At 46.6% G+C, this 23,164-nt stretch overlaps 1 protein-coding gene across 5 annotated transcripts in view; it reads right to left on the bottom strand.

Moving 5' to 3' along the window:
• Positions 1–370: 370 nt before the first annotated feature.
• Positions 371–23,164, bottom strand: part of ADCY4 (adenylate cyclase 4) — a 79,051-nt gene continuing 56,257 nt past the window's right edge. For 3 of the 5 annotated variants that reach the window (XM_061588668.1, XM_061588667.1, XM_061588669.1), the window contains exons 21-26: positions 16,641–16,799; positions 15,042–15,191; positions 12,743–12,850; positions 10,762–10,876; positions 8,011–8,135; positions 371–5,087 (exon numbers count right to left, since the gene is read on the bottom strand). In XM_061588668.1, the coding sequence (XP_061444652.1) occupies positions 4,935–5,087; positions 8,011–8,135; positions 10,762–10,876; positions 12,743–12,850; positions 15,042–15,191; positions 16,641–16,799 (810 nt within the window). In that variant the 3' untranslated portion in view covers positions 371–4,934. Of the gene's footprint in view, positions 5,088–8,010; positions 8,136–10,761; positions 10,877–12,742; positions 12,851–12,917; positions 13,403–15,041; positions 15,192–16,640; positions 16,800–23,164 lie in introns of those variants that run through there. The other 2 variants (XM_061588670.1, XM_061588671.1) reach the window with 2 other exon arrangements.

Raw genomic sequence — 23,164 nt, forward strand, 5'->3', positions numbered from 1 at the left:
ACTAAAAATGGGGGGGGGAGAATGAAATGGAACATCTTACATGAGGGCGTGGCTGGCTGACTAGCTGGCTGGCTGGAATCCTGAACAGGAACACTCCACCTATTAACATTTTGCCGCAGGTCTGTTTCAGGTGAGAAATAAAAACCAAGGGGGAGGGGCATGGAATGGACTATCTTAGAAGATGGCATGGCTGGCTGGCATCCCGAACAGGAGCACTCCGCTATAGCATTTTGCTGCTGGTCTGTTTCAGGTGAGAAATGAAAACTAAGGGGAAAGGGCACGGAACAGAGTAATTTAGAAAAGGGTGCAGCTGGTTGGTAGCCTGAAGAGGAGCACTCCATTGAGACATTTTGATGTAGGCCCTACTTGGCCCTCCTATTTCCTGGTGTACAGTGCTGATTAGCTAGAACAGGTGAGGTCACTGGCCACTTCCCCCTTTATCCCTGAAGCAGTGTTTCAATGTTTAAAGGGATGATATCTCCATGTGCAATGCAACTAAATGAAGAACCATATGCCACTTTATAGTTTAAGAAACCTTGGTGTGAGGTGGGTTGGGCAGAGACTAGGAAGATGGATGACAGAATCAGCATTCAGTTTGCTGGCCTGAGCTGAGAAGAAGGGGAGAGCTGAGATTAAATGGTGTGAAAAATAAAATAAGATACAGGGACTTGTGATCTTTATGAATGGATATTATGCACTCTTTTTGAGAAGGAGGGTAGTAATCTGTTCTGAAGTGATAAACTGTGGCAGAGGAGGAAAGGGGGTTAAAAAGGAAAAATAATAAACCTATCTACACATGGTCTGAACTAAAGGTGACAACAGCTCCCTTTAGTGTCTTCAAAAGGTAGCTTACCGCAACACCTACCTCAAAGCCCTTTCCAGTCTTCTCCGCTCCACCCCACCCAGCCCCAAATTAAAATTGGAGGCATTTAAAAATATTCTTAAACAGAAGGTTTTAGAATCTGAAAAAGAATTAAAGAGATGCCCCCTCCCATGCTCCTACATGAGTCACACACATGCAGAGTTTCAACAGAGAACCTCCTCTATGTTTGGATATTTCTGCTAGAATTTGCATAACAAGGGACTAGATGTTTCATTCATACTGAGGCATAATCATATTCTCTAGCAGAGGCTGATTGGAAGAAGAGAAGCCCAGTGCAGTCACTCATCCAGAGACAGTGGGCAGCCTCCTGCATAGATTTGTGCTTCTGCTTCACAGCAGCCTTTCATTCAGTGACTTCCCTTAACATTCTTGAGGTTATCCTACAGCACTCTAGGGTGCCCTGGCCCTACATTTTGTGAATTCAATAACAACCTAACTAGATCTCCAGCTTTTTCTTGACCAAGAAATTTCTCCCATACTTTTCACCACTAAATTATGATCACTCTAGCTGGCAGGATCCAAAATTAGCATCCAAAGTATCAGTTTACCTCAGGGCAAAAGTATAGAACTTTGAAAGTGTCTCTTTTTTTAACAAAGCATAACAAAAGCAACAAAAGAAATACTAAAGAGACATCATTTTTTACAAATAAAAATAGATAACACTGTTTATTCCTGCAAGAATTTAAACATGCCAGCTTTGATTCCAAAGGGAACCCTCTTGCATCTCTTCCTCCTTGCAAGCAGAAAGGGAGCAGCTTTTATCCTGGCAAGGCACCTGTACAGGTAGCCTGATGAGTCATCCACTGGATTTTGAAACTGCATCCCACAATCCCTTGCAACCTCACAGAGGATCCTCAGACATGCCTTTGGATTTGTGTGACGCTCTGGTTTTGTCAGAGGGGTTTCAGCCAAGAGGATTCTGGTGTTTTCACCAGAGGCGAGGAACCTTTGTCAGCTTGAGGGCCACACTCCTTCATGGGTAACCTTCTGGGGGCCACATACCAGTGGTGGGTAGGGCCAGAAGCAAAAATGGGTGGAGCAATGGATGAGAATCTTACCCTTGTAGAGTACACTAAATTTCAGCCACAGAAAAGCCAAGAGGTTTCTAAACCCCCATTCCCTAAATCTCTCTTTCTGTCTAAGAAAGCAAGAGGCATTATCACCAATTCAAGGACATAGTCCAGCCAAATAAAAGCACTCAAGGAAGGTGTAGAGCAGGACTAGTGAGAGGTGTGGCCTAAGGAAAGTCCCAAGGGCCAGATGGAGAGGCCAGGAGGACCATATTTGGCTTGTGGACTAGAGGCTTCCCCATCCCTGATTTACACATACTGCATTCAGTGCAACACTTACAGCAACATGCACGATGTGGCACATCTCAAAAACAGTTCACGTTTGGCTCAAAGCGTGATCCGGGTATGGGCTTTTTAACGAGTAAAATGACTGGAGGGTGGAGGTGAGAGTTGAATTATGGTCCTCTGATCTGATTGGCCACCGCAGTATCCCAGGTTTCAGGAAAAAGTTTTTTTGACTCCATTCTCTTGTTAAAAAAATCTTCTGCCAGGGCTTAAGCCTAAAGCCTTGTTCGGCATGCTTCCTTCTCTCTCTCTCCCCCCCCCCCAAAACTGACCCAGGTGAGAATTCACACCATGCACAAAAAGGGGAAAGCAAATCTCCTTCACAACTCTGCCTCCTCCACCATGAGAAGTTTGCTTTTGAACCTTCTAGGGCAGCCTTTCCCAACCAGCGTGCCTCCAGATGTTGTTGGACCACAATTCCCATCTTTCCTGACCATTGGCAATGCTGGCTGAGGCTGATGGGAGTTGTAGTCCAACAACATCTGGAGGCACACTGGTTGGGAAAGGCTGTTCTAGGGACTAGCATGTGACAAGGAGGGCTGTAAACACACCACAATCAGCAAGGAAATGGGAACGGACTGGGCAGGGTGGAAGCTGCCCTAGAAAGAGAAGGAGGAAACAGTGGTTTCTTGCATTGTACACCAAAGGAATCAGATCTCCAACCCACACCCCGGATGCTTCTGATGGGTGCAACATGCAACCAGCTCTATCCCTCACCTATGATGGATCTACACCCCAGTAGTGGCACCAAAATCCTGGCTGCAATGATAGCTGGTGGCTTCATGTCCGTGGGGCAGTGGAACCTGCTCCAGGTTTAAGTACTTCAGCACCTTCGACAGCTCTTTGAAATTTGGAAGGGAAACCCAGAGCGGATTCCACTGCCCCACTGACATGGAGTCATCAGCCACCATTGACTTGGCTGCCTTCCAAAATCATACCTCTCTCAGTCCATGACAGAAACACCTATTCAGACATCTCCCAACCTCAGTTGAGCTTCAGTCAGGCTTCTCTGAAACAGTCTCATGGCCCAAAGGGGGAGGCCTGGTGAGCATAATTAGGTCTACAGGGAGAAAGTTCCCCGCTGCTGTTATGGGACATGCCTATTCAGTAGGGATGGGAGCATGTGTCAATATCGGGTTCTTGCAGTTTCTCATTTTCCCAAGTTTAAGTTCAGTCCTCCACATTTCCACATCAGTTTGTGATTTTTTTAAAGTCCTCATGAACATTTATCGGTGTAAATTTATCCTAATACTCCTACTGATATGTATGCAATTTTGCCTAATAAGTACATTTTTGCAAAGCAGTTTTCCCTAATATAATGCATCTGTGTATGCAATTTTCATCCAAATGTCTATTTTTTTATGCACACTTAGCCTAGTATATGCACATTACTTGGCTGGAGGACCTTACCCCAAAATTCAGAGAAGTGCACATATTGAAAGATGGCTGCGTATTACTTTGCAAAATGCAGATTAGGCATGTTCACCTTTAAATGCAAACTGAATCGAATTTCTCCCCCATTCCTACTGTTCAGAGGTCTCCTAACCAATGTCCAGCCCTGCCAGACCCCATACAAAAGCCACAGGGTCCCCAGTAGCCATGGTAGGAATGGCTGCTGCATGAGAGCGTGAGCAAGACTTCAGGCTTCTGGACACAATGCTGAGATCCGTCCTGAAGGGATGTGGGAATGGGAGGCTTCCTACAACACCCGTTTAGAGCAAACAACTGGACTGGGGGTTCCTCAAATGAGGATTTGGGAAAGCCTAACGCGTGGATTTAACTGCCTTTGCAGTTAACTGCACAGGGAGTGGCTCAGGGGCTACGTGCCCTGCCACCTGTGCAGCCGTGGGCAAGCTGCATAGTCCCAAGGAGCCCGGTTGCCCCCCAGCTGGCAGTTGCGGACAGGGAAGGGGCTGGCTTGTGCAGCTGTGGCAAGCTGAGCAGGCCCTAGCCAGCTGGGGAGGACTAGCCTCAGAGGGAGGCAATGGGAAACCCCCTCTGAATACCACTTACCATGAAAACCCATAAGTCGGGATCGCCTTGAAGGCAGTCCATTTTCAAGGGGAATAGGAGTCCTCTTAACAACTCTCAGCACCCTTAACGAACTACAGTTCCCAGTTTCCTTTGGGGGAAGCCATGACTGTTTAAAGTGACATGACAGCACTTTAAATATATAGTGAAGATGAGGCCAGAGAGAGTTAAATGAAGACTAGAATTTCCAATACCTCATTGAACCAGAATAAAGCCCTACCCAGTCCCCCAAGGTACCCCTGAAGAATTTTGGATGGGTCAGTGGCATCATCTGACTTTGTAACGACAGGAAAATATGAAGGAAAATGGGACATTGCTTGCAGCGAATGCAGAGGTAGGGTGGTTTGTTTTTGTCTTTTTCCCAGAAGGGGCAAATGTACTTGAGCTAGTTTTTCTAGCTTGCAGTCATTTTAGGGGTAGGTTGCACTCCTGGGGTCTCTTCTGTTCAGCCTTCAGCCAGTCCTTTTATGACACGTGGACTTTGTGGGAACCCACGAACCAAGTGTGGAGTGCAAAGGCTTGCATGAAACCCAGCACTAGAGAGGTCAGTTAAAATTCAGCCGCTTGCTGCCCCCAAGTGGCAGGAGGAAGGGCCCGCAGCCACCTGCAGCAAATTTCATCCCCCAAGAAAGTCTGGCACTTGTCCCAGTCTCATTCCGAGAGACTCAGCTCAGCATAGGTGCTTGGGGACCAGACCGAGCCGTGTCTGTACAGACAAAATATGTTCGCAGTTGACCTTTGCCCTTCACCTTTATAACTCCACGAAGAGAGCAAGCATAGCCCAGTGTCTCCAAGGCCTTGGCTGTTTCTTCTGTGACCTGTGCAGGGAAGAGAGGGGAGGCCATTAAAGAGAACAGCGTAGTAGAGAAAGACATTGATATCTGGTCAAATCTTGGATCTTTCTTGGTTGGATAGAAGTGATCACAATGAATCTACTCCCCAATGTTTTTTGTTGCTTATTGGGTTTTTTTTTTATTAGTGGATGTCATGATTCGTAATGAATGGAACAGATGATGATTCCAGGGCAAACGTCAAGACGTTTTTATGCTTAAAGTGATATGGCACAGAGTTACCCCCCTTCCCATCCACATTCAAGGTGGATATACTTATAGTGGTGCTCTCTCCTGTTCTTTGGCCCCCAGTGACTGGTATTCAGAAGCCACACTGCCTTTATATATGGAGGTTTCATTTCACTGGGGAGGGAGGGGGAGACTAGATCTGTCTGGTAAGCTTGATCCTTCACACACACACAGACACAAATATCAAGTTAGACAAGTGAGCAGGGCATCCCACCTGTCAATCATCTGACATTGCACTTTTATTTATTCGTTTAACAGGATTTCTATACCACTTAATCACCCAGACCGCTAAGCAGTTTATATAAAACATAAGATACACTTTGAAATTATAGATAACATCAGATGTGAAGAATGTTAATCTAATGAATAAATAAATAAATAAAATCAGCAGCTTTGAAAATATGCATCATAACATAAAATTACATATTAAAATGCATGTGAAATTGAATGCCTAGGTAGGCTTGCTTAAACAATGAGGTCAGGTGACCCACACGGAGCTATGCAAGTTCTGATGGTCAGCTGATTGTTGGAACTTGCAGCACGTGGAGCTATGCAAGCCTGGACAATCAGCTGACTGTCGGGGCTTGCATTGCGTTGCACAAATTCCTTTGACCCAGGTGTATCTTAACCTGCCCCACACATGGCTTCACATATGAGGGGAAGCAGGTGTGGCTTGGCCAAAACTGCCTCACGGGCCAGATGGGGAGGAGGCCTGAAGGGCCTAATTAGGCCTGTGGGCCAGAAGTTCCCCATTCCTGATTTCACTATCAAAATTAACAGCCATGGATAGATTACTTCCTCTAATTTCAGCTGCCCCTTGAATCTTAAATAGGGCTGCATTTAAGAATGCCTTCCTGCACCTGCTTGATGGTTTCATAAGAAAACTAGGACAACATAGCACAAAAATCAGTCTAGCCAGCCCGGGTATTATTGTTTTAAAGCAGTGCTGGGAAACCCTTTTTTTCTGTCAAGGGGCGCATTCCCTTGAGGGTAATTTGTTGGGGGCAGTATGCTGAAAATGGGAAGAGCCAGAGATAAAGAAATGTTCTGGATTGACCAACCTGGAATAAAGACCCCCGTGCTTTAATTTTCACCATGGCTACCTCAGATTACAATTCTCAGTTTTAAACAGGTCTATTCAGAAGTAAACCCCACTCAGTGTGAAAATGGTTATTCTTAAATAAGCATGCTGAGATTTCTCTTTTAGTACAACAGACAGTGGGTGCTGGTGCATGAGGGTGAATGGGGCACTGCCACACCAACTTCAGCCTGTCCTCCCCTGCCTGCCTTCATACTGACAACCAGTCGAGGGGGTGGCACTGCCTGACAGCTTCCTCTTCCTGAGTCGTAGTATTGCCCATGTAGAACTCAGCAGGAAGGAGGATGGGGACAATGCTGGAATTAGTTGGCTGTGCCTGTCGTTGGCTCTGGTGCCACCCACTGTTGGGCTTCCAGCTTTGTGCCCACACTTGTAGTGGCAAATTCAGAAGTGCAGGATCCGATAGTCATACCCATGCCCCCTCCCACACTTTTTGTGCTGCTAGGTTGATAATGAGAAGCTTATTAATGCCTTCTCCCATAACAACAGACATCCCTAGGAGCCAATCAGCATGAAAGGGGAGAGTGTTAGCTACTGAGAAGAGTCTTCTCAGTGACTGACTCTCCTTTCACTCTGATTGGCTCCAAACAGCAGGAAAGGACAAGGAAGCACATTAGAAGATTCTTCTCAATGGTTAATACACTCTCCTTTCATGCTGACTGGCTTGTAGGATGCTGGGGACATAGGAACCCTGCTCCCAAAAAAGTAAGGGGGTCTAAGACCCCCAAGGCCCCAGACAACTACACACCTTCTTCTGCCCCACCAGTCCCAATGGGCACCAGCTGGCACTGACAACAGGCCAATACAGCTATAGTTCTGGAAAGCAAGTGAATGTATTTCCTTTCTGACTTCAGTGCCAGCCAGACACACACACACACACGTGAAAGAAACAGGCCAATTTGTTTTTAGACAGATGGGAGGGACCCTCTTTTTCCTCAAGCCATATAACCAGAAAAGGGGGGGGGGAACCACATTGATTTCTTTTTACCAAATAAAATACTGTCATTCAGAAACCACACAGAAAAAGCAAGCACACATTTTTAGATAAGAATTGAACAGGAAGGAAGAAACTCTGCAGGGATGGAACAGTGGTCAGCTTCAGGAGGTGCTGAGAGGCGCATATGCTACCTGCCTGTGTTTAAAAAGCTCTACCTGTATCTAGGGATGTCAAAGAATTCAGACGAAAACAGAAACGGGTGTGTACATTGCTAATGTTCGTTCGCTTATTTGTCCCCTGTCCAGAATGGAAATCAATCCAGCAAATACAATGGTTATTTGCTGTTGTTGTTTTCACTTCACAAATGATAAGTAGTTGATTATGTCCTCCCCCTTTTGCATTGTGTTTCCTTCACATTGAGTTGAATGGGCTGGAATAAAGTAATGCCAATGTAATTTGCATAATTATGACATAAATTACATAGGTTACGTAAATGCGCCACAGTGAACAGCGAGATGAATAATGTCGTCTCTGGCAAACGGTGAACTGCAGCAGATCAGAAACAGTGCTGGACACAATGATGAATAGAGGGTGAGATTAAACATGATGCCTTCTTACATCCGTACCTGTATCTTCCCCAGCACTCCTGTGCTCTCCATCCGGCTGGCCACATTCACTGTGTTCCCCCAAATATCATATTGGGGTTTCTGGGCTCCAATCACACCAGCCACAACTGGTCCATGGTTTATACCTGTGAAAGATACCGAAGGGTTGGGGATATCCAGTGGACTCAAGACTGTATATCTTTGCTCAGCAAGTTGTACTTTATTTTTAAACATGGGCCATATAGCTGAAATTAAGCAAGGGATGAAGTTAGGGCTGGGCCAGAAGTTCTCAGAGTTTCTCATGGGGCTTTGGGAGTGTTCTGTTGAACCCTGGACCCCTACATACCTGCTGCCACCTCCTCCATTGCCAAGCTTCACAACTAAAATGACAGGCAGGTATGCCAGCAAATGAAACATTGACCAACTATTAATCCTGCCCCTCTTCCAATACTTTTGGGGGGCGACCCACTTTTTTCCAGAATCCTTAAGATCACTGTATGAATGTTTAGAGGGGGGGACCTGTGGCTCTCCAGATCTCATTGGACCACAACTCCTATCTGCTCAAACCAGCATGGCCAGCAATCAGAGATGATGAGCTGGAACCCACCAACATCTGGAGGGTTTTCCCTCCTCTGGTTTAGAGGGTCATTCATTACCTTACTAAATGTCAAGTTGGGTCTTTTTTAAAGTGCAAAACTGGGGATTACAAAAAGGAAGGTTCTTGTTGATATCATAGGCACCAGCCAATCAGAGCTCTGCGCTGGCAGTTTCTGCTAGGACAGGAATGGGGGACTGGATCAGACTCATTATGATGTCAGGTAGTTGACACCTGTCAAAGTTGAAAGGAGGTTGCCACTACTGCCAATCAGCAGTTGCTGTTGAAGATGCACTTCTTAGCACCGGTAACCAATTTGCAACAATAGACATTTTGAAGTCTCTGCAGAGGGGGAAATGCTCCTAAAAGCAGTCAATGTGGTTTGTATTCAAAGTGCTCCCTTCAACACTTTAAATTCAAAGTGCTTTCTGTAGAAAGAGAAACAATAGCTCAAACAACGCTTCTAAAAAATTTCATCAGAAACCAATTTGTATTCAAAGTGTTTTGAATACAAACTGCTTTCTCTGGAAAGAAAAAAATTCTAAAACCAGAGCATTTTTTCCCCTCTCTACAGAAAGTAGCTAGTATTCAAAGTGCTGCAGGAAGCACTTTGAGAACAAGCTGCTTCCTGCAACCCCACGGGCTGTCCTAGGGAGCTCCCAAAGGGGAACTCTCTACTGCAGCCAATCCCAGCTGAATGGTGGGGCTCAGTCTGTGCAGAGCTCTCTCAAGCACTGGCAGTCATCTGACTGCGGTGCTTGCACAGACCCCTTTGAACCCTTGACAATCAAGTGATAGTTGGGGCTTCAAAAGTGCCTTGCAGCTTTGCAGGCACTTCCAATCAGCTGAATGGCAATAACCCCCTATTTGGCCCACCTGTGACTTTCCCTGCCCCAAACCTGGCATCCTATATGACATCCAGCATAGGACAGGCAGGTGTTGCTCATCCAAAATGGACTGGCAGTCCTTATTAGGGCCGTGTGCCCGAGTTTCCTCAACCCAGTGCTAGAAGCTTGAAGAAAGGAATAGGTACATTTGATCCTTTACATACTCAACTGATCACTGTGTTCTGCAGGAGAGGGCATCCTTCAGATGCCATCCTATCAGCAGGTCCGTTCCGCATGATGTCAGATTCGGGCATTCAGTGTGCTGGCACCTATCCTTTGGAACTCCTTCCCACTGCATATCAGACAGGTGCCTTCTCTATTATATTTTCGGTGCCTGTTAATGATGTTCCTCTTTCAACAAGCCTTCTAACATCTTTATCCCAGTTGATTTCCCTCCTGGATTTGAATTGATATTATGCATGTGCTGTTGTTTTAAACTGTTTTTATATTTATACTGTTTCAAAATTGCTTTTATATATGCAGTTGTTTTAACTGTTTTTATATGTGTAACTGTCTTATATGTTGTAAATCACTTTGGGATATCTCCTAGAAAGCAATTCATATATCATCATCTGATGTCAATGGGTGTTATGCCCCTCCGCTACAAAAAGACTGCAATAGGATTGGGGGGGCTTCTCTGGATGATGTCTGTGGGTTCCTTTCAAGCTGTGATTTTGTTATCTGTAGAGATGCAGTTTGTATTAGAGAGACCTACTGAACTGGTCGAACCAGTTCCTCTCATAAGTTAATAGGTCTGGCAAAGCCAGTCTCTTTGTTGATTTAATGGGTAGGTCTAAATACTTGGCCAAGAGAAGATGTGTTGCCAAAGGAATGAGGGTAGCCTTCCCCCTTCACTTGGTTGGAGCAGGAGGTACATTTTTGGTTAGTATGATGTGGGGCTGGAAGCTGGAATGATCAAAGAAGCTTGCCTTGCTCTCTGTGCTGAATCCAAAGCTATGGAAGGCTACCCAAAGCTAGAAACCTAATGAAGAAACAAGATCTGTTGGGGTGTTAGTGCTGTGAGCCCTTCCATCTTACACTCAGGTCATATATGTGCATAAATAAAAGGATATATCCTATTAGACACCACAGTCTCCACTGACCTTCATCCAAGGAAATCAAACTCTGTGTAAGTGCTGGAACTCTGGGAAGTCTCACACCACTCGGAGATTAGGGTGAGCGCAACAGTATTGTGTTAATCTTTACCAACCATAATGATTTGCCTTTGTCACATATTGAATTCATAGCAGAGGTGATATATGAAGTGGAACTTCCTCAGTTCATGCTTACCCACACGGAGCTTGAAACTGTTGAAAGAGTGCTTGTTGATTATGTCTAGCTTGGCCACCAAAGCTAAGGCAAATTCCACCATCGTTCCCAAGTGGGTGTAGCTCCGTTCGGTGTCCTACAATGACCACCACAAACACACATGCATTAGTATAAGCCAATAGATGGAGAAGGCAAAATGAAAGAAAGAGACACAGAAGCACACCCACAAATGCTGAAAGGAGAGGAGCCAGTCTAACACAGGTTACGTACACACCATACATTTAAAGCACATGACTTCCCCTAAAGAATCCTGGGAGCTGTGGTTGGTTAAGGGTGCTGGAAATTGTAGCTCTGTGACAGAGCTTGGAAAAGTTACTTTTTTGAACTACAACTCCCATCAGCCCCAGTGGCCATGTTGTAGTTCAAAAAAGTAACTTTTCCAAGCTCTGCTCTGTGAGGGGTAAACTACAGTTTGCAGGATTCTTTGGGGGAAGTCATGTGCTTTAAATATATGTACACACAGCCATAGACTTTTAAAAAGTAGACAATCCAAATTAAGGTAACCAGAAATTTGACTGTGATTCCACCTGGCTTCCTCAGACTTAGAGAAAGAAGTGAGGCTGCAAAGCCTCCTTCATCAGCCAGGCTGGAACCAACTGCTGCTTGGCTTGGTGCCTCCTATAACTGTCTCCATCAGTGGCCATTCCAATTGGCTGCATCAGAAGAAGGAAAGAGGCAACAAGGTCCACTTCAGATCATGTTGTTTGCAGGGCATGCTGGTACTGAATGGCGCTCTCTCTGGCCATCACGAGCCCTGGGTCCAAGAGTGCCAAAAGTTTTGCATTTGTGCAAGAACTGAGGGATGCTCATGGACTCATGGTCCCCTGTCAATGTCAGCCTGCACAGAAGTAAATTTGCAGGTTTATACCATGGAGAAATGAAACTTCAGGCAGAAAAGAAAGAAAAAACAAAATCCTCATTTTATCTATGATTATCTCCAGGACAGGAACCAAATCAGCAAAGATGCATTGCTATAAAACAGCAATGCGTGCATGGGGGTGGTGGGGGTGGTTATCACTGCTGATCAGAATTATCCCACAGGCAAGCCTATTATTTCTGGCACATCGAAGCATATTTTGATCGTATCTGCTGAAGTTATCTGTCTAGTTGCATGTTCTGTCAAAGGAAAAACTACAGCTTTTGTGGTTTGACCCAAAACTAATTTTTTACTAAACTGTGGGGAGAAAGGCACCCCATTCCTGGCAGGAGGGATACACTGCAACCACAGAATTTGTTTGCCACGAACTCGCATTTAGAAAGTCAAAACATTTAATACCCATGCCAAGGGCCAAGAGAGGAGAGTTGTGGAAGGGTGTTACAATTGGGGGGGTTTGTAAACACTAAAAAGAAATATAAGGGTGTACATCTTTGGGCTGGGGTTAGCCTTTTGAGGCCCATGGGCACATTTGGATTTTTCAGTAGGTACCAGGGATACCACCCCCTCTGGCCACTTCTCCCCCTTTCCCCGGATCAGACTTCCACACACACACACACACACACAAAAAGAAAAACTAGGTATGCATACACACACACACTTTGCTTTACCAAGGAATCTGGGTAAAAGCCATACCCTGCAGAATTATGTGAGCCTTGAAAAGCACATAGAGCTGAAAAAGGAAGTAAGGAAGAGTGTCACTCTTCTAATTTCCTTTCAGATCCATGTACTTTACCAGGAACAAAAAGGTAACCACCCTCACTATCTCTTAACTAAGGGGTGGGAGTGGGTCTCAGATGGTTCATGGAGACCAGGGGAAGACCTCAAAGACACTATTGTGTCCACAGGATCCACGTTGGTGGCTCCCGATGTACATACCTACCAGTGTATATACCACCAGTGTAAAGTGGTATTGCCAAGTAATGTAAACAAGTGCCCCATAAGTTCAGGATGTCACGGGGGGATTTGGGAACCAGGAGAGACATGCCAAAGAAAGGAGGACCTTACCTGTTGATTATCCTGTCCAGCCACCACATTTAAACCAGTGGCCGCCATGTAAGTGCTGCCAATGGTTTTAATCTTCTCCACCCCACTGAACTTGGGCTTCAGGAGCAGCTGTCAAAATAGAGAGGAAAGATAATGGCTTTTCCTCCCCTCCCAGTGGTTATGAAACCTAAGAACATTCCGGTTGAATCACAGCAGTAGCCTATCTCAGCCTTCCCTAGCCTGGTTTTCAACTGCAACTCTTAACATCCCTGACCGCTGGCCATGCTGGCTGGGGCTGATGGGAGCTGGAGTCTAACAACAAATGGAGGGCACCAGGGTGGGAAGGCTGCTCTATCTAATCCAGCATTTTGTCTACAACTGTGGTCCATCAGATGTTCCTGGGGGAACACATCACTTGCCCATCACCAAAAAGAGGACATACATTTTTCATACAAATTCTGCATTCGCTAAGTTATACGCGCAGAGGCACATTAAGAGACAATTACTACAGACAGAAAAAGAACACTTCTCACCGTAGTGTGGAAGAACGTGCCCAGGTGATCTGGGTACTTGTTCAGTCTGCTGTCCAGCTGTAAACTGTTGATGGGCAACTTCAAGGCCCTTTCTGCTCTCCATTTTTGGGGATTCTTTATCTTTAACCCAGACTGGAACTGGACAGCCCTTCAAATAAAAGACTCTCTTCTGACAGCCATGCAAACAGAAGACTGTAAAGTCATACAGATGGCTACCCTAATCCAAGGGAACCTGGTCTGGCAGGACCGATGGGGCATCACCCCACCAACCTCAATCTGCTGTCAGAAAGCCCCCTCTCCCCACATTCTTACTTGCAACCAGTCCAAGGGGCGGCACTTCCTATCAGCTTCCTTCCTCTTTAGTCTCAGTTTTGCTCTTGTTGAACTCAGCGGGGAGCAGGAGGAGGAGGATGGGACAAAATTAAAGTTAGTTGGCTTTGCTTGTCACTGGCTGTGGCTCCATCTACTATTGGGCTCCCTGCCTTCTGCCCCACCAGGCCCAATGTGCACCAGCCACAGCTGCCCTAATCCCTATTCAGCCAGGATCTGTGGGTTATCTTGGACAAATTACTAACTTTGACCCTAAGGCAGCCTTTCCCAACTAGTGGGCCACCAGATGTTGTTGGACCACAACTCCCATCAGCCTCAGCCAGCATTGCCAATGGTCAGGAAAGATGGGAATTGTGGTCCAACAACATCTGGTGGCCCACTAGTTGGGAAAGGCTGCCCTAAGGTGATCTTCAGAACTGATATGGAGTTAAAATGGGAGGGAACTACGTAAGTTCCCCTTAAGCTCCCTGGAGGAAGGATGGGATATAAATGAATGGAAAACGTAAGAAGGCCCATGTTCTGCTGTGGCCTTTGAGAAACAATTCCTACGGATTCTGCTGGCTTTTTAAATGTACTTTTCTGCTATTCATTGCATCACTGAGATTTCAGCTGTTTTTGACGACTGTTGTAGGTGCACACCACTTAGCAAGCAAACCTTGAAAAGCAGTGTAAAAATCCCCTTTTAAACAGACGAACAGAAGCCCCATCTGCTATATACCTTTAAAGCAGTTTCATATCACTTTAGTCATGGCTTCTCCCAAAAGAATCCAGGGAACTATAGCTTGGGAACAGGTGCTGAGAGTTGCTAAGAGGCCCCTATCCCCCGCACACAGCTACAATTCCCAGAGTTCTCTAGGAAGAGGGATCGACTGTTAAACCACGCCGGAAATTGTAGTTCTGTAAGGGGAATAGGATATGCTGGTATAGCACAGTGGGGAGGACAGCCCGGCTGGGAGTCCAGAGTCTGTGAGTTCAAATCCCCACTCGTGTCTCCTGGGGGTCAAGGGACAACTAAAGATCACCCCCACAGTGAGTGGCTCAGGGTTTACATGCCGTGCTGCCTGTGCAGCGGTGGGCAAGCTGCATAGTCCCAAGGAGCCCAGTTGCCCCCCAGCTGGCAGTTGTGGACAAGGAAGTCGCTGGCTTGTGCAGCTGTGGCAAGCTGAGCAGGCCCTAGCCAGCTGGGGAGGACTAGCCTCAGAGGAAGGCAATGGTAAACCCCCTCTGAATACCACTTACCATGAAAACCCATAAGTCGCGATCGCCTTGAAGGCAGTCCATTTCCATTTTCAAGGGGAATAGGAGTCCTCTTAACAACTCTCAGCACCCTTAACGAACTACAGTTCCCAGTTTCCTTTGGGGGAAGCCATGACTGTTTAAAGTGACATGACAGCACTTTAAATATATAGTGAAGATGAGGCCAGAGAGAGTTAAATGAAGACTAGAATTTCCAATACCTCATCGAAGTCAGCAATGATCTCGTTGAGTAGCCGGAGGCATTCGAGTCCTTCACGGTTGACGTTTGATTCAGAGTAAAATTCTTTGAAGTCAGGGATGGAGGCAAACAGGACGCAGACGCAGTCGTAAGACTGGTGGTAAAGATCCTGCTGGCGGAAAAAGGGTAGGAAGACATTATCAGAGCTCAGCATGCAGGGCACCCTTTAAAACACTATGCCATGAAAATCCAAATTTTGCACACACCCAATTTTGTGTGTGTGTGTATTTACACCCCACTTTTCCTTCAAGGAGTGCATACAAAACATAGCCCTCCCTATCTCCATTTTTATCCTCTCAACAACCCTTTGGGGTAGGTTAGGCTGAGAGATAGTGACTGGTCCAGGTTACAGAGTGGACTTCATGGCTGAGCCAGGGTTTGACCCCTGGTCTCCCACATCCTAATCCAACATTCTAGCCACTATACCGCACAGGTGTGTGGGTGTGTGTGGGGAGATCTTAAGACTTCTAGGCAACTCCTAGAAGCATAAGTTGGGGATAATGGGGAACAATGTATAAAATGTGTGATCGCAGATCAGATTGAATATAGTAATGACTATTTAACAAATATTATGGCCTCATATTATTCTGAACTTAGTACTAGCATAGATTCTATATCTGGCTAGCCAATATATTATTACAAGTTGTATGTACTTGCAAGAAATCCATTTTTCAGTGTGATAGCACATTTTCTCGGGAACCCCGTTTATTGATATCAGGTAGGATCTTTCATGGTACTGTCTTCGACACCTGCTAAAAACTTTTTGTTTATGAAAGCCTATCCAGACATTGAATATTTAAAGTATTTTTAAACAATTCTGACTGTTCATTTTATCTACATTTTATTATTTTATCTTATTGTATCTATTATTTTTAAAGTCTTTTTATTGCTATTCCTTAATGAATATTTTATACTGTTTTATACAAACCACAGAGAATTAGTTTTTGATTGTGGTATATGAATCTTACTAAGTAAATAAACAAATAAATTAGAGTTGTGCCCCCCATTTATTACTTTCAGTAATTTCTTGATTTATGATTAATTGATGAAGATTAAAACCTCAGTTTGAAATTTTGACAATTATCATGGAAAGTGATTAGCTGAGATTCTGCAGAGTTTCTATAGCCATAAATTTGCAGTTGCTCTATCTTCTTAAATTTTTGTGGACTTCCCTGTTTATTGCATTTATAAGCACTGCAGGTCATTCACTGAACATGACTTAAAGCAAAGTGGGTTAATAATACCTCCACTGGTCTCTCAGAGACCTCTTTGGATTGATTCAACACCAAAGGGTTTCTTGTCCTTGGCTTAGATGGGGTGTGGGAAACCTTTGGCCCTCCATATGTTGCTGAACTACAACTCCCATCATCCCTGGCTATTGGCCATGATTGCTATGGCCGATGGGAGCCGTGGTTCAGCAACATATGGCCGAAGGTTCTCCACCTGTGGCTTAGAGACTCTTCATTTTTTTTTCCAAAATGGGCTCTTTAATAAGTCCTCCCTTCCTTGGATTCAGAAATTATCCCTCCTGAGTCTGCGGCAATCAAGCTTCAGGACTCACCTCGTTGCGCCGATTCTGGCGAATGAACTGCTGAGCCACGTCAGCAGGAAGCACATTCTCCAGCAAGACACGGTTGAGGTTCTCCATGGTTTCAATCTCCTCACGTTCTTCCTTGAACTTCTTTTTCCAGAGGAAATCTAGACGACAGTAATACTCATTCTGAGAGTCAGATATGAGGTGGGGATGGGGGGAGAAAGAGAGAGAGAGAGATTGTGAATTCCTTTGGATAGAGATCTTTCCTTTAGTAAACCACTGGGGGAAAAATAATTAGCAAGCATCATCTAACAGTCAAGGCTGTAACTCAGTCCTGCCCTATGCCAGCTTGTCATTTTAAGATTGCCCTGTCTCTCCAGTCCTCCCGTCACATCTTCCCTTCATTACACGTGTGGACTGGATTCCATCTATCAGGGAAATATCGCTAGGTGAAACACCACCTCCCAACTTCTAAAAAGTGTCAAGCTCAGCTAGGGATGGGTGAGAATTTCGATTCAGTTCTCATTTCAAGCAGAATTTATCAAATTCGCCATTTCCGAAACAATATGAGAACCAAAACACAGCCATCCTTCGAAATTCACATTTATTAGAATGTTGGGATGCAGTTCACCAACTAAACAACATGTATAAAAATGCATATACTAGGGGAAAGTGTGCATAAAAATGAATGCATGAGTGAATATTACATGCAAGAAGGCATGACATGATGAGAAATGGCTTGCAAAAATGTGTGCCTTTGACAAAATTGCCTACAAAAATGTGTTGATTTGGAGAAATTCAGACTAAAATGGTGGAGAATTTTCATGAGGATTTTTTTAAAAAATTGCAGATTGCTGCAGAAATGTAGAGAATGGAATTTAACACTGGGAAAATGAGAAACGGAGAGAAACGAAACAGACCGCTCTTTCCCTCCCTAAGCTCATCTCCTTGACAGAAGTGGCTGTCTTGTGACTGGCTGATTAAGAGACACCCAACGATCAAAGCTCACGTGGGCCAAAGATGGCCTGTTGCCAATGCTATCTCTTGTCTCTCAACCTCCATCTGACCCTCAACACTGCTATGTCTCTTGTGAGGGGACCAGAAGCCTGTTCCCAATTATCCACAGTAGGATAGACAGACTTGAACTAAAACAGTTTCTGTATTTTCCTAAAGCGCCATTTCGCAGGTTCCTTTTGTCCTCTTTGTTGAAGTATTATCAGTTTCTTTTCTCTCTGGACTCAGTCTGCATTTTTCAAGTGACTCTGCTGACACTCTTCCCTTTTAGCACTTAGTAAATGTCTTAACATTGGCTGTTGGGGGTCTCCATGCTTTGTGCGAGACTAAAAGGGCTATTATTACCCTCTCACGTGCCTGGATCATTTGACTTCATGCCATGCGTCCACATCAGTGGGATTTGACAGGGAAAAGCAAGCTACTCTTGGACTCCAGTGAGAGATGAGTAAACTGAATGCTGTCTCTGGCTTCCCTTTTAAGTTCCACATCTGCCTTGGGCCCTCATGTTCCAATTCTGCCTCGGGCTAGAGCGTACATAAGGGAACAGTGGTGGCAGTGCACCTGAGAACCCCTTGCATAGTTGTGTAAATTGCTATAAGAATGCTTTAAATGTATAATCCGGATGTGGCCCCCTCCACAGCTGTTTGCCACCTCGACCACATTAAAAAGGCTTTCAAGCCCTATAGGGTGAGAATGTGCATGGACTGCAAACAATCAAACCACAGGAAAAGGGGGAGGCTGCTGGGTACGGGGAGAGAGAAAGACAGACAGAACACTAGCCTAAAAAAGTAAGAGATGCAGGAAACAGTGGTTGCTTGCATTGCACACCAAAGCAAACAGTCATCCAACCCACACCAGATGGTTGTGATGGATGCAGCACCCAAGTAGCCTCGTCTGTAATGGAGGACTACACTCCAGCAGCAGCAACACTCTTCTGGCAACTCCCTACAACTCCCCACAAGTCCCCAAATTATGCCCATCTCAGTTCATATAAGACGGGAGTGGGGAACAGGATCTAGTCGGCAGATCCTGAAGAACACATTTGACAGGTGGACATGTGTTAGGGATGGGGGATATATTTGATTTGATCTGCATTTAAGGCCAGATGTATCAACTTTGCATTTTCCAAAATTATCGGAGAACCAAAATACAGCCATCCTTTGAAATTTGCACTTGTCCAAATTTTGAGATTGTCCCGTCCAGAGCCGAAAGAATGAGGCTGGAGTGTGTGTGCAAGTAAATCTCATTTTATTAGAGTAATGGATACATCAAAGGCATTGCGCTTCATAGGAAACCCTACGCTAACTCACTAGAGTCCCTAACTATACTCTAGACATGCTCTGCAGCGTGTGAAGGAAGTTGACTCAACAACCCCCCACTGGGAGCGGCAGGCTTATATAGGAAATGTTTTCGAATGTAATCTCTGACTCCTTCGTAATTCCTGTCTTTGCCCTGTCCGTTTCTCGTGGCGACGGGAACGAGGAGACAGGGGACGCGCATCCAACAGCTCATCTGAAGACACCTGCTCCCGAGCAACAGGCTCGAGGTCAGGGGGCGGTGCCACACTGGAATCCTCCTGGGAACTGCTTGGTAAAGGAGGAGCTGGCACTGACTCAGAAGCTTCCCCCCACAAGTCCTCTGCATCAACTGGGGGCGGTGCGCTTGGCTCCTCGGAAAGGGCGTTACTCGTGGGAACTGGCTGGAGAGCAGGCTGCCCCCCTCCCTCACGATCCTGCTCAGACACAACAATCCCCAACTCTGCTTCTTCTGGCTGTGGAGGTGCCTGAAACTCATGCCTCCCCCCTTCCTGTCCCTTCTGAGTTGGCTGCAGCACAACATCATCCCCCCCTCTGTGCTTTAACCCTTCCCACCCCTGAGGTCTAGGATTCTCTGGATAAGCCTCATGGAATTACCTCACCAAAGTCAGAGCGTGCACATTCTCCTTCGTTTCCCAGGAACGTTCAGTTGGATCGTACCCCTTCCAATGAATCAGGTACTGAAGATGCCCTCGGCGTTTTCGCGAGTCCAAAATCTGTTCTACTTCGTATTCCTCCTCCCCCTCCACCAACAACGGCAGCGCGGGCTCCACTCGCGGACTGTGAGGGTCGGGGGCAGCGTCCTTGGTCAACAATGCCCTGTAAAAGACTGGGTGCATCTTGAAGGTGGGTGGCAATTTTAGTCTGTAAGCCACGGGGTTAATCTGAGCCTCCACCTCAAAGGGCCCTACACGCCGATCCTGCAGTTTACGACACCGGCCAGTCATAGCTAGGAAACGTGTAGAGATCCAGACCTGGTCTCCCACTCGTATGAGGTCCCCCTCTCTCCGATGCTGGTCAGCTGCGCATTTGTAATCCGCTTTGGCCTGTTCTAGTTGCTCTTGGAGTAGCTGTTGCATAGCGTGAAATTCCTGCAAGTAATCCTCAGCGGCTGGGACTGAGAGACTGTCCTTTGGGGCAGGGAAGGCTCGGGGGCGGTAGCCAAAATTGGCAAATAAAGGAGTCTGTTGTGTGTGCGAATGCACAGCATTATTATAGGCAAATTCTGCTAAATGCAGGTAGGACATCCAGTTGTCCTGCTGATACCCCACAAAACAATGTAAATATTGTTGCAACACTGCGTTGACCCTCTCGGACTGCCCATCCATTTGGGGATGATGGGCAGACGACAGTCTCAGCTCACTTTGCAGCAACTTCCACAATGCTTGCCAAAAACGCGAGGTGAATTGTGTGCCCCGATCAGAAACCAGGCTGTCTGGCAGACCGTGCAGCCGATACACATTTTGCACGTACAACTTGGCAGTGTCTTGAGCGCTTGGGAGCCCTGCGCACGGAATGAAGTGAGCCATTTTCGAGAAGGCATCAACGACCACCAAAACTGTGGTTTTCCCCTGCGAAGGTGGAAGGTCTGTTATAAAATCCATAGTAATCATTCGCCAAGGTCCTCCTGGAGTAGGGAGGGGTTCCAGTAGCCCCAGTGGCTTCCCAGTGGCATGTTTAGCCCTCATGCAAGTGGGGCAAGAGCGAACGTAATGCTCTACGTCCTTCTTCACCTTTGGCCACCAGAACTCCCGAGTGACAGCTTGAATGGTCTTAAAAACCCCAAAGTGGCCTGCCGTGGGGGCGTCATGGCACTGATGTAGTACCCTCACTCACAGTTCTCCAGGGGGCACATAAACAGCTTCCTGATGGTGCAGTATGCCATCCTTCCATATAAGGTCCTTCTGTTCTGCCCGGGGTGACGCGCCCTCTTCGACCCGCTGCTCCTGCACGAAAGGGTCCTGTTGTTGCGCTTCACGCACTTCAGCTTCCCAACAATCTTGGCAGGCCCCTACTACTCCCTGCTCAGGAGGGATTATGTACTGTAACAGTCTTGGGGTGGGATCCCTCAGAAATTCTGGCTTCCTTGAGAGGGCATCAGCCCACTTATTCTGTGCTTGGGAGATATAATGAATTTTGAAATGGAACCGTGCAAAGAACTGAGCCCAGCGCACTTGCCTCTGATTGAGTTTATGGGCGGTATGAAGGCTCTCTAGATTACGATGGTCCGTGCGCACCTCAATTTCATGCTGCGCCCCTTCCAGATGGTGTCTCCAGGCTTCAAAGGCATTTCTAATGGCTAATAGCTCCTTTTCCCACACAGTGTACTTTTGTTCAGAGTCGGTTAACTTTCTGGAAAAGTAGGCACAAGGCATCAGTTCTCCCCCTTTCTGGGCCGGTTGCAAAAGAACCCCTCCGATCACGACGTCCGATGCATCCGTCTCTACTACAAAAGGGAGCGCTGGGTCGGCATGCTGTAGTATGGGTTCGGTAGCAAACCTTCGCTTCAGGCTCTCGAAAGCCTCTTGTGCAGCTTCTGTCCATTGGAAAGGTCCTGAGCCCTTCAGGCAATCAGTGAGCGGTGCGGTCTGATGGGAGTAGTTGGCTATGAAACAATGGTAGTAATTCGCAAAGCCCAAGAAGCGTTGCAAATCCTTCTTGGTCTTGAGGGGTTGCCACGTGAGTACACAATGAACTTTTTCTGGGTCCATTTCTACTCCTGCTGGAGAGATCCGATACCCCAGAAAGTCCAACGTGGTTAGGTCAAACCCACACTTTTCCAGCTTTGCGTAAAGACGGTGTTCCCGTAACTTCTGCAGCACTGCACGCACATGCGCGTCGTGTTCCTCGGGAGTATTCAAATAAATCAGGATATCATCCAAATACACTATCATAAAGCGGTCCACAAAGTCCCGAAAGATGTCATTCATAAAATTTTGGAAGACTCCAGCTGCTCCCGACAACCCGTATGGCATCACCAAATACTCAAACTGACCGTAACGGGTCTTAAACACAGTCTTCCATTCATGACCTGCCTTAATCGTCACCAAGTTGTAAGCTCCTCTCAAGTCCAGTTTCATGAAAATTTTGGCAGAACGCAACCTCTCCAACATTTCCCTACTGAGCGGCAGCAGGTAACTATTGGGGATAGTGAGCTGGTTTAGGGCCCAATAATCATTACAGGGATGGAGCTCCCCCCCTTTTTTCTTCACAAACAGCAGGGGTGCACCAGCTGGGGACTGTGAAGGGCAAATGAAGCCTTTCTTCAAATTGGCGTCCAGAAACTCCCTTAACGCTGCCAACTCTGGTTCAGATAGAGAGTAGATCCGCCCGGCGGGGATGCATGCTCCAGGCACCAAATCAATGGCACAATCATAGGGCCGGTGAGGAGGGAGTTGCTCCACTTACTTTTTATCGAAGACGTCCCAAAAACTCCCATACTTGGCGGGCAAAGTTATCTCCCTTGGGGGAGACGCCCCTGCCAACACCTGTGGCTGCTCTTCAGGATGGCAATGTTGATGGCAGTACTTGGAGGTAAAAACCACCACAGCTTCATCCCAAAAGATTGTGGAGTTGTGCCTAACCAGCCAAGGCATACCCAACATCACCGGGAAACGCGGCAAGGATGCCACATAGAACAACAGGTCTTCCCGATGCCCAGGGACCTTCACTTCCATGGACTCAGTCACCCGAGTCACCACCCCAGACTTCAGAGGCCGGCCATCTATAGTTTCCACTGCCAACGGCTGGCTCAGTTCTCTTGTGGGAATAGCGTGGTGTAGCGCCAACTCTCGGTCTATGAAACAAGAGGATGCTCCGCTGTCGATCATAGCCTTGGCTGAGAAGCTCTCGACTGAGGATAGGGTGATGCGAATGGGCAACAGAAGGGCCCCTTGGGAGGGAAGGGGTCGTAACGGAGGCTCAGTGTCTGTAGCACCCCCCAACTCTCTAGCCTGTACAAGAGCTGGGATGTGAAGTTTTCCGGCGGCTGGGATCTTCCGGTTTTGGCTGCACAATTTCTGGTGAGGTGTCCAGACTTTCCACAATAGAGACACAGTCCTTCCCTCCAGCGTCTTTCCCTCTCCTTCTCTGTCAATCGCGGTCTAGCCCCCCCAATCTGCATGGGCTCCTCTCCCGAGACAGTAGGGATGCCAGGATTGGGCACGGGGCGTGCACGGGGCAGCGGAGCAGCAACCTGACTCCGTGAAGGCTCCATTCTTC

Source organism: Rhineura floridana, chromosome 11, assembly GCF_030035675.1.
Source record: "Rhineura floridana isolate rRhiFlo1 chromosome 11, rRhiFlo1.hap2, whole genome shotgun sequence".
Lineage (NCBI taxonomy): Eukaryota > Metazoa > Chordata > Lepidosauria > Squamata > Rhineuridae > Rhineura > Rhineura floridana.